At 37.3% G+C, this 16,491-nt stretch overlaps 1 protein-coding gene across 5 annotated transcripts in view; it reads left to right on the forward strand.

Annotated features, from left to right (window-relative positions):
• The first annotated feature begins 584 nt into the window (after positions 1-584).
• The window catches only part of LOC107733131 (echinoderm microtubule-associated protein-like 1), a 50,813-nt gene continuing 34,906 nt past the window's right edge, over positions 585-16,491 (forward strand). For all 5 annotated transcript variants that reach the window (XM_016544631.1, XM_016544632.1, XM_016544633.1 and 2 more), the window contains exon 1: positions 585-1,028. In XM_016544631.1, the coding sequence (XP_016400117.1) occupies positions 962-1,028 (67 nt within the window). In that variant the 5' untranslated portion in view covers positions 585-961. The remainder of the gene's footprint in view (positions 1,029-16,491) is intronic.

The raw sequence follows: 16,491 nt of genomic DNA on the forward strand, positions 1-16,491 counted from the left end.
TTTACACAAAACATTAAGCAGTACACGATTTGTTTTCAACATTGCTAATAATTAGAAATGTTTCTTGAGCTCTAAATCAGCATATGAGAAAAAAAATCTTACTGACCCCAAACTTTTGAATGATAGTGTAGATATGGTTGGTTTTGTTTATGATTGTTTTGTTTAAAATGTGTTACACAGTACAACGTCTTTCCTGCTTCCATGAAACATGGAAGCTTAGATTTAGCCTCACCCACCCACAAACAACACGGTCATAATCCTCTTTACTCCAGTGTGAGGTTTAAGTACAACTACATCTCTGAATCAGTGTGTAAAAACAAACACAAATACCCTTAATCAATAGTAGCCCTTTGCCAACTCTAAATATCGATTCACACCAACTTGTTTCTATTTTAAGACAACTCTAATGCAGCAAAGTCATCTTTTCTTGCTTAATTTCTCCAGCACCGTTTCCTAGTACAGCATCAGAGTGGAGTCTCAGTCAGCTGGAGGGGGAGGGTTTATGTTTTGAGAGAGGCTCCACCCCTTGCAGGCTGATTGGTCCGTTCTTCACTGTCACAGACAAGCTCAGCGGAGTGTCCTCGACATTACACAAACACTCACACACTCCCAACACTCGCACACACTCCTCTGAGAGCTCAAGCCCTGTACTGGCTTATTTTTCTTTTGGAGATCTCATACAGGAAAACAGCACAGAAAGAACCGGGAAAGAAAAAGTGCACAAGAAGACCTGCATTTTAGAACTTCAGAAATATTTCCACTTTCCTTTTTTGGAGTCCTATTCAAGGAGAGCGTCTGAGTTAGCGTGATTTGAGTGTTGGGTGAATGGGTTGTCATGGTGACTGACACTGGCAGGCTGACCCTAGAAGAAGACTGGATGTTGAATGGACAGAGAGCTGCAGTGGCCAGCCAGTGAAAGTAACAGGGAGTTATCGGAGAAAGGGAAGAAGGGAGGAAGAGAATGGAGGACGGCTTCTCCAGCTACAGCAGTCTTTATGACACCTCCTCACTGCTGCAGTTCTTCAACGGTAAACTCATCACATGTTTTCTGTCTTTAGTCTGAGAGCTTGTCCATCTTATGATCTACATCTCCTCATGTCCAGGTAAACATGTTGCCTCAGCAGGACGGTGGTAGCCTACCTCAGGTGCTGCAGTTAACCTTTATGACCTTTTTCAGTCCCTCAACTTTGACAAAGTTTTTAATTCCTCTTGGCTAGGATGGATCAAGCTGAAACGAATGATAGTAGTTGACAGTTTTCTTACAGGCTTCTCGCTGATATGCTCTCAAAGCAAGTGTTTCTAGAAGGAAATCTCTCAAATGTCATGTTATTCCGGTTCTGTTTAGGTACCTGAAGCATATTTGTCATTCCTGAGATAGATTGAAGGTGTTTGATGCTGTTTTCAGAGAGACGTGTTCGTTTTGAACAAAACAATGCAGGGAAAAATCTCTTACCCCTTATTACATCAGACCATTCTCCACTGAAAATGAAACTCGAGACCTTTCCGACAAGCTAAAGAATGAGGATTTCGGTTTTGATTTGTTGGGTTGTTGTCCTTTTTGAGGGTGTTTTTGTTGATCTGCCATCCTGATTGCGATCTGTAGTCATGGGTTTGTATGCTGGCTGGTGCTTCAAGGCTTTTGGGTGAGGGCTGATGATAAAAGAGGAAAAGAAGAGAGGAGGATGAGGTGGTTAGTAAGGGATTTCCTTGTTCCAGGATGAATAAAAGTGTGTGTCACTGTTCTGTCAAACACCATTAATCTCTTGCATTAAGGAACCTCATATGACATTACAGCACTAAAGAAAGCAGTCTGAAGTTCTCCCTGCTCTTTTGTACAATATGATGCTGTGCTTTTGCATGAGTTTCTACAGTACATGTTTTATTGAACTGTAGTTTAACCCTTTATTAGTGAGGGTTTATTTCAATCTACACTGAAAAAAATGTAGAAAAGGTTTTTGAACAGAAATTACTAGTACATTTCACAATTAATTACAAAGAAGTGACAAGTAACACATTAAAATAAACATAACAATCTGTAGTAGAAATTTTAATATTTAGCCAATAATATCTGTTTCATATTGTACATTTTAATATTTTGATGCCTAAATTCACTTTAAAATGTATTTAAAGCATTTAAAATGATTGGTTTCAGTTTTTTGTATTTTGTTTTTCACAAAATAGTATTTCATTTTAATACTGACCATTTATCGGTTATCAGCCATAGCATGAACATAACTATCAGCTTATCAGTATCGACCAGAATTTTAATATTGGTGTATCCCTAGTTTGCTCACTCATTAATCTCCTTTAAAAGTTCATATTGCGATTTGAAAATACAATATTAGAGTGATATTTGTTTCTGGGGTCATGACATAGCTGTATATCTACCGTGTGAGCGCTTGGGTGGCTAATGAGTTCATCAGAGGTTACTGACTTGTGTTTACACTGAAGTTATGATATCATTGTGCGGTTGTGGTGACATCACAAAGCATTGTGTGATCTTCTCTTTCATCATCTTGGCAGACATGTAGCCTATAAGAAGCCTTCCATTGAGCATTTAAGAGCCCTTTAATCTGCTGAAGGCCTCATTCATCAGTTACATTTCTAAACATCTTGTTTTACAAGTTCTTAAATGGAAAAAAGACAATCTCTTTTCTTTTCTGCATTCACTCTGTTCGGCTGAGTGAGTATGAGAGCTGCTGTGATGGCTGGCCTGTATTCTGGCTTGTCAGGCCAGCATAGGACTGTGGGTAATTGAATGAGGGTGTGCTGGAGAGTGCTGCGGTGAGGTCATCCGGCAGTACAGTGCTCAGCCGAAGCTCTGGATCTGCTATGAAGTCATTTGTTCTTAAATGCTTCACGAGTTACTGATCAGCCAACCACACTAATGTAGGGATACTGGGTCAACAAACCAATTTCCTAGGCAGATTCTATAGGCCTTATACCTTCATTTAAAGTGTTGCCAACCTCAGACTCATCTGCTTGTAGTTTTCTCAAGAAAAGATGGACTCTTAAAGTGATAGTTCAGCCAAAAATTTATATCATAAAGGCCTGAGGTTATTTTTGCCTCCAGAATCCTTCAGAAAATAACCAAAACGATGATGGTAATGTGGCTGAATGAAAACAGTCATATAAAGGTCGACCTTAAAGGCTTAGTTCACTCAAAAAATGGAAATTCATCATATGTTCACTATGTCATTCCAAACATGACTTACTTTCTTGAAACAAAAAATATAAAACATGATATCAAATAAAAGATATTTTGTGTTCACACAATAACAGTCAACGGGATCTAATATTGTTTTGGCCCCCTGCTTTCATTGTATTGACAAACACTGTGGAAACATTCTAAATATCTTCTTTTATGCTCCAGGTTTGGAAAGACATGAGGATATCATTTCATTTTTGAGTGATTGACCGTTACATGATTGTTTTCATTCAGCCAAAACGTGACCATCATCTTGGTTATTTCCTGAAGGATTCTGGAGAGAAAATAACCTCATGTCCTTACTCAAATTAAACATTGGCGGTGAGTTCTGGCAAAGGGAGTTACGGGTTATCTGGTGTTCTGGCATCTAAACGTTTACCAGACGTCTCAGTCTTTCTGACTGCTGTTGTCTCATTCAGTCTCAGCTGCCAGAGAAGTGTTCTTGGCACTCGGCTCTCACTTCTTATTGGCTGTCCTTTAAACCACTGATGGATGCATGTGCAACAGGATTAGGATTAAAGACCTGCTCACGTTACCGACCAAACCAGACAAGAAAACTGATAGTGAGTGAGAATGAAAGTCATGAACAAAAGCTTCCACTTGCCCCTACAATTGACCTCTCCACAACCTTAGCAGCAAAAGGTTGAAATTCTAATGCAATTCATAAGAGCCAATCGGAAGACATCATTTTTTCATCATTTTCTCATTGACCTTACAATGCTGTCACTTGAATTTGGAGGTAAATACTGATATACAGAATATAACTCTTCCAGGGCTGCTGATTTGTTCAAGCTAGACATCGATTTCATTTAGTATTATGGAACTTGTGCTGTTATTTATTGAGCTGTGCTCTCATAAAAAATTGCATACTGAGGGATAAATCTTGTCTACCCTTAAATTGGTGGTATTGACACGGCTGTTGTTTGTCTGTTATGTGGCAGACCCCAGATGACTTGCATTGGCTCTTTATCTGGCACTCTGTCCCATTACGTTACTGATAACAATTCTGAAACCATCATCTGCACTGGCCTTCTATCTGAGAAGACCGAAGCCATTAGTGCTACACACTCTCTCTATCTCTCTCTCTCTCTCTCTCTCTCTCTCTCTCTCCTTTTTCAAAATACTCTACCATTCAAAAGTTTGGGGTCAGTAAGATTTTTTTTAATGGTGTTAAAAGGCTGCATTTATTTTATCAGGTATATAGTAAAAACAGTAATATTGTAAAATTTTGTTACAATTTAAAAATGAAAATACATTTTTCTCTTTTAATATATTTTAAAGCGTAATTTATTCCGTTATAAATTCTGTTACTCCAGTCTTCAGTGTCACATAATCCTTCAGAAATCATTCTAATATGCTGATTTGGTGCTCAAGTAACATTTCGTATTATCAATCCGTGATACATTTTTTACAGTTATTTTGATGAAAAGGAAGTTCAGAAGAAGAGCATTTATTTGAAGTAGATTTTGTAACAATGTAAAAGTCTTTCATGTCACTTTTGATTAATCTAATGCTCATGCATTTTTGCTAATGCTTTTCATAATTGTTTCATAATTGTTACCTGTAAATTGTGATTTCTTACCACAAAATGTGACTATTTTTTAATTTTTAAGTTTATATCACATGCTTCCATAATTTCCAGAATAACATATTGACACTCATGAAACTTCATTGTGACTTACCAAAAGGTGTTTTTCCTGGATATGCTGCATTTTGCCTTTTAGTCATAAGCAGTGAGCGTTCAAGGTGTCAGTGACATATCTGAAGCACACGTCCCGCTGAAGGCATAGTATTGTGCTATTTTTGTACATTAAGGAGGTTTTTTGGAATATTCCACTCGCTCATTCACTCTCAAGGGCTTCCAAAACAAAGAGGCCTTTGTGGGGGTGTCAAGCAGACAGGATTATTCAAATTCTGCTTCAAAATATGCTAATGATTTGCAATGGCAAAACATTGTGCATGTCTTTCATTTACTGTATGTGTTGTGTGGACCAGAATAAGTCCAACCAAAAGGCTTTCTGGGATTTTATATTTGAATTTTTCAGTATTGTTTGAGCGTCCATTTTCCAATGGAAATTTTTTTAACTCTAAGTGTACCACTGCGAAATCACAAGTGAGAGCCATGGCAAGCCTTTCCCCATGTACTTTTGTTCAGAACAGATTATGCATGGAGGCAGAAGCATGTAAATATTGGGTAAATACTCACAACTGAGTGTTATTTTTGTATTTTTATATACTATTGTAGTATTTATTAATATTTTGAATGAGCTTTTAATTTTTTTATATTTTCAGTTTGTTTTAGTTTTAGTAATTTTATGTGCTTGTCATTTTTATTACTTTTTGTTTTTTAATATTTCTATTTAGCTTTATTTTATTTCAGTTTTAGTTTTAGAAATTTTAGTATGTCAACTTGTATTTTATTTTGGGTATTTTTTCATCTAAAATCAATGTTTTATTTCAATTCAATTTTCCTTAATTTAAATTAAATTTTAATATAAACTATTATAGTATATATAGTATAGTAAATGTCATATACTGTTATAGTATTTATTAATATTTTGAACTGGCTTTTATTTTTTATCTTTTCAGTTTTCATTTTAGTTTAAGTTTTAGTAATTTAGTTTTTAAAAATATATAGAAAGCTTTATTTTAATTTAGTTTTAGGAATTTTAGTACTTGTTTTTCAGTAAGTTGCTAAGGCAACATTTCTAAATTTTTCATCTAAAATCTTTATTTTTTTTTTAGCTTTGTTTCAATTAAGGAAATAGATTTAATAGTTGAGTTTAGTAATAGTTTTAGTTAACAATAGCCACACTGACACACTTTCTCTTTTGCATCAGCTCAGTTGTGCTGCACGGGGGCTTGACATATGATTTTCCGCATGTAACATCCAGTGTCATTACCGCACAGCATCCGCAAACCCACCCAAAGAACAACACTTCAGTTTATTTAAACCACCCACCCACCCACTGTTCTGGGCCATTTGTTATGTGTGCACAATGCCCTGGGTTCTGAAGGAGAAGAAAGCCCAGGCTTTCACACGCTGAAAAGAGCATTGTGTCAGAAGCAGGAAAGCAGAGCCAGCCATGAGTTAATGCTGCCCTACTTTTCTCCTGCTCTGTGAGTCAGACCCTCTGCGACTCCTTCCTCCTTCCCTGCCTCGTTTGCCACCAGAGCTCCCATCCGTTTGTGCCATTTCTCAGGAGAGCATGAGTCAGCACAACCTGCAGTTTCTGCTCTACTCCAGCGTGCCTTTTCCAGGTCGGTTTTGTCTTCTCATCTCTATGGTGACTGTGCTGGAGTGAGAGGGTCTGCCATAGGGTGGGTCCCATGAACAGAGGCCCTGGCTGATTAAACATGGAGACAGATAAGTGTTTTGTTGTTTGGAGAGTTGTGTGTGCCGTTCTTGCCACCAGAGCTCCCCTCCGTTTGTGCCATTTCTCAGGAGAGCATGAGTCAGCACAACCTGCAGTTTCTGCTCTACTCCAGTGTGCCTTTTCCAGGTCGGTTTTGTCTTCTCATCTCTATGGTGACTGTGCTGGAGTGAGAGGGTCTGCCATAGGGTGGGTCCCATGAACAGAGGCCCTGGCTGATTAAACATGGAGACAGATAAGTGTTTTGTTGTTTGGAGAGTTGTGTGTGCCGTTCTTCACTGTGGTTGGCAGTAAGGTCACCTGTGACTGAGCGAGTGGGCTTTCTTCATTGATTAGTCTGTCGAAATGGAGTTCAGGGAGCATGTGGGTGGGATGAGTAGCATGGCATGATGTATAGCTTCACTTTTGCAGCACTGAGTCCTTTAGAGCGTTCTTTAAATTGTCTATAAGTGCGTTTTGTTGTCTGGAAAGGTGTCATTAGCAGCAAGGCTCTCTTGACATGCTAAAATGCACAATATTAGTTTAAAGCACTTTTTTAATGACAATTTGTGTTTTTAAAAGAATAATTTACCTCTCTTTAATAATTTTTATCCTTTTACAGTTATCTCTTTTAAATTATTAAAAGGAAATTGTTTAAGTAATATCATTATTTACTCAGCCTTGTGTCATTACAAACTTTTTTGATTATTTTATTTTGCTTCTGTAAAACATAAATGGAGACATTTCAAAGAATGCTCCTGCTGCTCTTGAAAGTGAGTAGTGACCAAGGGATGTTAAGCTCAAAAATGACAAAAATTAAATTAAAGCATTAAATTGAAGCAGTCCATACGATTTATACACTATACTGCAAGTCTTCTGAAGCCATACAGTAAATATCAGTGAACTGAGGGAGAACTGTCCTTTTAATAAAAAGTTACAATATAGCACAATACTTCAGCACAGATGCAGTCAATTGATCAAAAGGGACAGTAAAAGCAACTAATGTTACAAAAAGATTTCTATTTCATATAAATGCTGTTCTTTTGAACTTTCTATTAATTAAAGAATCCTGAAAAAATGTGTTGCAGTTTAAATCATGTAACACGGAAGACTGGAGTAATGGCTGCTAAAAATTCAGCTTTGACATCACAGGAATAAATTACATTTTATATAAATATATTAAAATAGAAAATACTTATTTTGAATTGTAACAAAATTTCACAATATTATTATTTTACTGTATTGTTGGTCAAATAAATGCAGCCTTGTTGAGCAGAAGACACCCCCCTCCAAAAACACTTAACGTTTGAACAGTAATATATATTAGACTCTAAAAATAACCCGTTCATTCATGAAATTTAAATAGAAAGAATTTATTCTTAAAAATATCTCGATCAGGCTGATATTATTAATCAGCTGATATTTGGCCAAGTTCTCTTGACTTATTAACAGAAATGTTTATCTCCTCGCGTCATCGTACTGACAACTTTGCTTAGGGACTTTTTTATTTTTATTTTGAGTATTTTTTTAAAATCTAAGTTTGTTTTGTGTACATCACATTTCTGCTTGTTTTGCTCATATTTCTTGAATAAGGCACAAAACCTTTATAGTATTATTGCTAGCAAACAATTTAAACATTGAACTGCTAAACCACATCTCTGGCCAGCAACTCATCTGTAGGACAAAAACATATGGCAGTTTTGATCCCAAAACAACACAACAGGCTCTGTTTTCAACAGTCTCATGAGCCCATACATCAGAGCGTGTTAGGCCTGTGCACTTTCTCCCAGAGCACAGGGATAACTGCTGATCAGGATCGGCTCAGTATCCCTTTAATCCTCTCTTAGCCCGACCACTTCCTGCATCCTAACAGCGAGGCTTGGGGCTAGAGCACCGTCGTCCCTAAAATACCCCCCTTGTTGGTTGTTTGCCAGTGAACAGGGGGGTGGGGGGTGGAAAACACCCTCCTCTGCGGTTCATACAAAGTTGTTTTCTCTGCCTCCCTGGCTGCCTGGAGGAGATTAACAGGGAACAACACTGCAGGCATCTCCGCATCACTTGTCACTGACTCGGTCCTGTCTGGTGTCTCTCTGTGGGGATGGAGACTGTGTGATTAATGAACACACACGTAAACACACATATAGCTTCTGCTGCCTGTCTTACACATGCTGGTAAGGTGCCGGCAGCATGCTAACAGCTTTTTTTATTGTAAGCAGTGCATGAGAGGGAAGGAGAAAGATAGAGAAAGATGTACACTAATATCCCATCAAGCCATTTGGCAAACCCTCTCCTCTATGTCCTCATTTGATAATTTCAACATCCTCTCATTGGTGGTGCTTGCTAAGGGGCTGTTCACACAGGATATGTTCTTTGATCTGTCTGCATTGTTTTTTAAATTGTTTTTCAGTTTAAATTCACAATGTGATGGAAGTAGCGACAGAAGTATAGTGTATTGTGATGTGCATCCAAGTGAATTGGATTATCAAGAAAGAAAGAAAAATATGTAGGGCTGGACTTGAAAGTCCATCAGTTGTTGATTTAATGGAGGAAGGTCTGACTACGAACTTGCAGTCAAATATATATAATACAAAAATATAAATCTATTTTTTTTAGTAAATTGTTAGTAAATTCTTCCAGTTTCACTGGAAGTTCAAGTTATGACATTTTAATTAAAAACAATATAAATAAAAAAATAAACATGTATTGTTGAATCATTCACTATAAATTCAACAAAATTCATTTAGAAAATAGTTTGAATTTTCATTTGATGCCTTTAAATATGCATTAGATGGAGATCTTCAACCATTGTGATTGTGTCTCTATTTTTTAGCATCTCTGAGTAACGCTTTTTTTAAGATATTGTGTCAAGTTAAAAGAAGTTTGACTTTCAATACACCTGGAGCCTGTTTTGTTTTGCTGTGCGTCTAGCTGTTTTTGAATGCAAGAACCACCCAGAATGCCCTAGCAACCACATAGCAACATGTAAAAAACACTTATACTAGTAACTGCATAACTGCATAGCAACATACTGAGAAACACTCAGAACATCCTAGCAACCACATAGCCAGGGCCGTATTTACGCATAGGCATTCTAGGCACGTGCCTATGCTTGCTCGTCCAGGGGGGCCCAAACACAATAAAGAGATATATAATATTTTTGTTATACTATGAGATATCTACAACAGTAAAATAACCAAAACCCCAGAAGACATCGAAACAAATAATTATAACAAACAATAGGGTAAAAATGACAAAATATTTCCATGTCTTCCACCTTTACGATTTCCTTCTCTTGTTCTCTCTCACAGACGCAAACAGAGTGGGAGAGAATGGGAGAAGGAAAGTGTGTTTTCTGTTCATAAAAAAGGTGGAAGACATTTGCGCACACACGCGGACAGAAACTTGTTGTCAGCGCTGCCCCGCAAATTTATCAATAAAATTGTTTCGCAGCTGAAAAGCTACATGACATTTCTCAGTAGCGAGGTTCTTGAAGCAGTTCAAATTAAACATTCGCTATTAGTAGACGCTGCTGCTGAACACTGCTGAGAGACGCACAGGCGCACGTATTCACACGCACTTAATCTCGCTCTCTCTCTTTCGCTCTCTCTCTCTCTCTCTAATAACTGCGTTAGCTGCTTTAATAACTGCTTTAGCCTGCATATCAATGGCTCAAGCCTCTGTTATTAGCTCTAAAATGACGTTTTGGAATTTGCAACGAAACGTTTGAGATGAAGTGCTTAAAAAATTAGCTAGTTCAACACACACGATATTTCAGGACGGAAACATGTCAAATGTCTTGAAACAAATCATCTGAACAATTGATGTGTGATTGTGACTCCAGGCCGTTAAAATTATTAGAGAAATAATGCACTCCCAAAGTGGTTATGTGGCCACGACGCCGCGCCTATTAATGGAATGGTCTTTCTCAGTTCTCAAACAAATAACTACATTTGATTTTATTGACTGAACGCAAGCGCTTATTGCGATAGAAAACACTGTAACGGTTTCACTGATTAAGAAATATTTTTGTTTGCTTGGGTGGTGGTAATATTAGGCCTATTATATTAATAGGGAAGGGGGACCCAAAAATTTGTTTTGCCTATGTCACGAAAAGAGGTAAATCCAGCCCTGCACATAGCAACACACTAACAACATCCTAGCAACTGCATAGCAACAAGTTCAAAACATTCAGAACACCATAGCAATTGCATAGCAACATAAAACACCCAGAATACCCTAGAAACCGCATGGCAACATACTAACAACTGCATAGCAACACTCTATAAACATTAAGAACATCCTAGCAGCTGCATATTAAGATTTAAAAAAATACTCATAATCCTAGAAACTGCCTAGCAATGCTCTAAAACACTCAGAACACTGTAGCAACTACATAGTAGCACAATAGAAACACTCAGAATACCCTAGCAACACACCAACAACGTACTAGCAACTGCATAGCAACACCATAAACATTAAGAACATTGTAACAGCTGCATATTAATATAAAAAAAAAACACTCCGAACACTCTAGCAACCACATAGCAACACAATTGAAACACTCAGAACACCCTTGCAACCACATAACAACACGCTAACAACACTTAAGGTGATGATACACGGGGAAACTTTTTGAGCAATGTTGCTGGGCAGTGTTGCCATCAACGGGCAACCAGGGCCCATGACGGACACAGGGCCCACCACCGATCTAAAGTATCCAGATAGAAATTTATTGCCCATTCTCAATGGGAAAGTGCCCAAGCAACATCGCTTGGCACCACTGCTCAAAAGGTTGCCCTGTGTATCATCACCTTAGAATATCTTAACAACTGCATTGTGAAATGCTGAAAACACTCACAAAACTTTAGCAACCGCATAGCTTCTTGCTGGCAACCACCCACAACACCCTAGATTTGTGGTGATAAGGCTAAGTGACTAAACTCCACCGGCACTTACTATTCAGAAAATGTAAAAATCAAGTCAATAATGTTAACTTGTAAAGATTAAGCCGCAATTATAAAACACTAACAAGGGATTTTAAATCAGACTGGTAGAAGACATCGGCTTTAATAGGTTGATTACAGCTTGACCTGAAGGTAGATTTTGCTGATGTAAGGTGGATTGAAACTCTGGCTCTCTCATTGGGACAGTTTGGCACTGCTCATCACCTCTTCCCTGCTTTCTCTCTTTCTCCTGCTCTTTCCATGCCAGAGGTCACAGGTGAGGTCTTTGGGATGATCTCATGTGTCTATTTTTACCTCCTAAGTCCTATTTACTAAAGGCCATCTTTTTTTCCTCATTATGTACCTGTAATCTTGCAAATAGCTTGGTATCACACTGTTCTCTTGCTTCATTCGGGGCTCTGCTGGATGATATAACAGTTCAGCCACCTTCTTTGAAACACTGACACTTTGAGTGCACTGTTTTACTATCGCCAGAGTTTCCAGATGGGTCCTCAATGAACTGACCTTGGATCTGTGAACTCAGGTTGCAAAAACAAAGTGGGTAGGGAAAGCAGGCGGTTGTAATCCTCTTAAAGCACACACAAACCTTTTACTCACTTTCTCTCAGAGATCCTCACTGTGTATCTCAGCGTGAACTCTTTATGTAAGAGGCCAGTCTCAAAGGCCAATTTGTTGATGAGAATCATTTGTGAAAAGCTCTGGGAGGATTCACTTTGATACTCACTGAGACCAGATGCATTTTGTTTACACAGTAGCGCTGTCACAAAAACTGGTGAGCTGCCCCATATGGCTAAAATATATATATTTTAATATTTCAATATATTTCCAAAAACACCAAATAGCCATAATATGTAGTACCCTAACCTCATATTTTGCATTAGCGAAATTTCAGCAAATTTTCGAAGACAAAAAAAGTCCACTGTCAGTAGTGTAATAATGCATGAAGCATTGCTCAAAGAAGTGCTTTGCAGCTTTCTGTTGGTGAACACAGTGAATTTGTTTATTAAATCAGCATGGCGAAATCTTTCACCCTCATGTGAAATTCCAGATCGTTAAGATCCCTATTGAAATGACTGGATTTCGGCCACAAAAAATTGCTTAACAGCAGAAAATGTACCCACACCTTTAGAAATGTGCAATGTAGTTTGCATTGTACAGCAGCTCTATTAAGCATGATATGGGATAGTTTAAAATTTGCCTTCATTTTATGGGTAGACAAGCCTCCAAAGTGAAGGAACATGATCACATTCACTGTCAGCGTAATGATAATCCTTACAAATCTTAGCACCCTGCTGCTGTTGAGACTCATTTATGGGGCAGATACAGGGTTTGAGTGAGTCAGCTAGTAGGTTCAGACTCCGAGAGAGACCAGAGATGCATTATTAATCAGCCTCAGTGCTTTGAGGGAGACATTAAAGAGAGTCCGTTTTGCTTTGATAATCCATCCACCAACACTGTCTACCCTGCTCTTCTGTCTTTATGTAGTTTTTAATGCTAGGTCATTATTCAAGGATTTAAAGCATTATTAGTATTATTTTTTGAATATCAGATAGCATATTGATGGGTACCATTACAGTTAGTAAATTGTAAATGTACATTTTTAAGTTGTAATTCAGTTTTTATTTTAGTAACTATTATTATTATTTTTAATCAAAGTGTTGTTAACATTAATGAAAACATTTTTTGAACTGTTAAATGTATGTTTTTACCACATTTGCTTAATATGACAATTTCTAATTTAATAATTTAATAAAAGTGTTAAACTGTTTCATTCTTTTCTGTTTAATTTCATGAAGACCAATAAATAGCTAGTGAGATGAAACTTAAACATTAGTTTTAGTAAGCATTAAACATTTAGTTTTAGTTTCCATTTTTTGATAATACACCTGATATATATTTATATTTATTAAGTACTTAATGTGAAGCATTTAGAGTTTGTGTAACACTGGTTGTTTCTAAGATTTACATATCTTGCAGATAAGTTTGCACTTCCAGGACTTTCTCCTAGCAGCATGGATTCAACATTGAAATTCTTTGCAGTGGTTTTAAAACAGCGAATGAATGTCTGTGCTTAATCAGGCCAGTAGGTCAGGAATTGGACTTCAGTTTCAATCTCATTTTGTGTGCAGTAAGAGCACAATCTGTCTTTTGGTGGCCATGTCTGTCTGTGTGAGATCAGTTCTGTTGTTCTTTCTTAGGAGGATGGAAAAAACATTCAGTGTTATTAAGATGGACAGGTATTACATTTAACTTCAGTTCATGCACCAAACTGTCTAAAGCAAAATGGGATTGAGCCTCTCCTAGAGATGGTTATCTGAAATAAATAGTCTCTGGTTGTAAAACTAACCAGCTGGATCAACTGATTTACTCTGCTAGTGTTAGTGTGAGGATGTTCAGTGGCAGTGCACAAACTGTTCTCTGTTTTTTAACTGTTCAGTTTTTTGGTGCAATCTTCTGTCTAATCACCAGATAATAGTTATGAAATAGCTGTTTAGTGTTGGGAAGTTAACTAACAGAAGCGAGAAGAAGATCTAGTTAGGATTGCGATGCGCCAATCTAACAAACAGTAATTTCCAGTGGGACATGAAGCTAGAGATGGGCTGACGTCCAATCCAATCACAATGAAACAGAATGAGATTGAATTCAGAGGGAAATGGGAGAAAGGGCGAGATAGAGAGAGACAATGGCAAGGGAAGTGCGTCCTCGGTCTGAGCAGTTCATTTGATTTCTGAAACACATTAGAAGATATGGACGGCTGCCAATGCTTCTGTTTTAACACAACTAACAACAACAAGAATTGCAATTTGTGTCCGTTCATGCTGCACCGATATATTCCCACTAATGGTTTTTAATGTGGTTGAAGTGCACACTCCCTGATGCTCACCTGCAGTCATGTGTAGCTGAGAAGTTCAATGGAGAGCATTAGCGTTATAAAAGGAATATAACTAAATATGTGTTTAAGCGTGTGTTTACATGCTCTATCACTGACCATTCATGTGCACTTTTGTAGAGCGCGGTATTATTTTGTGCATTTGTCAAATGAGCGGGAAGCACTTTTAGGCTATTGAGCAGATGTGACAGTCATTTATTGTGCTGGTTATTAGCATTATGCCACCAGCGGCTTTAGATAGGTTGAAAACTGGGTTTGTGCTTGGAGAAAAGACAGAATAATCTCCCCATGGAGCTTTTGAAAAGATGAATCCGTGAGACGGCTTCAATCAATGATTAATTTCATCCATCAAAAAGAGGCAATTTCTATGCAAACAGCATGATTTGCGGCTCTAATTATCAGTAGTAATTTGTTCATAATGCACTCATGAAAAGCCTTAGTGCAGTGATTAACAAAACCTTCAGTGATCCAGCAACAGAAACCTTTTGAGTGTTGGGATATTTGGATTGCTTTCCCAATACTGAGGGCTGAGGTGTGCCGGTCCGTGCAGGTAAGTATAAATCTAAGGGTTATCTGAATATCTTGACCAGGTGAAATAGTGTTGCATAAAGAGGTTTATCTTCAGGAGGCGATTAATCACCGCTGAACATTAATGACTATGATCGTTTTTGCAGGGCGAGCAACTGAATGGCTGGAGACCATTAAATGCGCTGAGCTGATGTGTGTGTATGTGTGTGAGGGTATAATTATACAGCTCAGCTGGGGTAAGGAATCATTGAGTGATTGAATGTTTGCAGTGGAAGGTACTTATCTAAATTTCACTTTCAAAACTATCCATTTTTTATTTTGCCTGAAGCTTCCCATCTGCCAATTATTCAAGCTGATGGGACTCATAGTTGCCATTTTTATAATTCAGGTCACACTATAAATTCATATTTTAAATGGTATTACTGAATGTCAGTTAACTGAGACTTAATTAGTGTAAATTGTTATTAATCAAATGCTGGTAACACTTCTTTTACAGTAGGGTTCAATTTGTTGTCATTAGTTAATGCATTAGATATTAGGAAACTAACAAAGAAAAATATGACTTTTCTGGGACTTTTATCTTGGAATTATGAGTTTATGTCTCGTACTTCGTAAAAAACAAGGTAATTGCGCACAATTCTGACTTTCTCACAACTGAAAGTTTATATCTCAATTCTGAATTTTCTTCTGATAATTGTGGGTATATATCTTGCAATTCTGAGTTTGTCTTGTAATTTTGAAAAAAAGTAAATAAAAAAATATACTAATTAACATTAATATACATAAAAAATTAACATTAACATAGATTAATAAATGTATTATTCATTGTTAGTTCATGATAATGACTAATATTAATGAAATTAACCTTATTGGAAAATGTTTACATATATGATACCAGTCTGCAATGAATATGTAGAGTCATGACACATCCAGCTGACTGAATGGCTTCCTTATAAATCTTTAACAGTTTTATTATTATTATTATTATTGCTTTAATTACCAGCTGCTTCCTCTCAGTGTATAATTAATGAAGACGTTATTCTCAGGGAAGGGTTGAAAGCACTAGTTTTCATTAATGTTTCATACCACTGATTTTACAAAGCAGTCTAATCACCTAGCACCTAAACAGTTAATTGCTCTTTTATATGTGTGTGGGTTGTGTGTTTGAGTGAAAGAGAGAGTAACTGGGTTTCTCAGGGTCAGCAGCTGTTAGGGAAGGGTGCCGCAAAAACCATCAGCATGTTTATATGAAATGAAGAGGGACATGTTAGGCCGTCCCTCTCTGACTCTTTCAAAAGCACCGTGCTGGATGAGGCTTTTGGCTTAAATTTGATGGTAACCTTGGGTGGAAATAAACTAGAATGGACTGGATAATTAAGTGGTATGTGTGATGTCAGGGTTCTGCTTTGCTTGACATTTTTCGCTTTTCTTTGATATTCAGATTCTTAAAAAAGGTTTCAAATAGCCTGACGCCTTTTGAGAACCTTTTTACAGAATTTAAATTTTTTTTTTAAATTCTGCTTTCTAAAACTGCACTGTAAAAAAAAA

The sequence above is a fragment of the Sinocyclocheilus rhinocerous genome, unplaced genomic scaffold (genome assembly GCF_001515625.1).
Source record: "Sinocyclocheilus rhinocerous isolate Xijiao unplaced genomic scaffold, SAMN03320098_v1.1 scaffold8, whole genome shotgun sequence".
NCBI lineage: Eukaryota > Metazoa > Chordata > Actinopteri > Cypriniformes > Cyprinidae > Sinocyclocheilus > Sinocyclocheilus rhinocerous.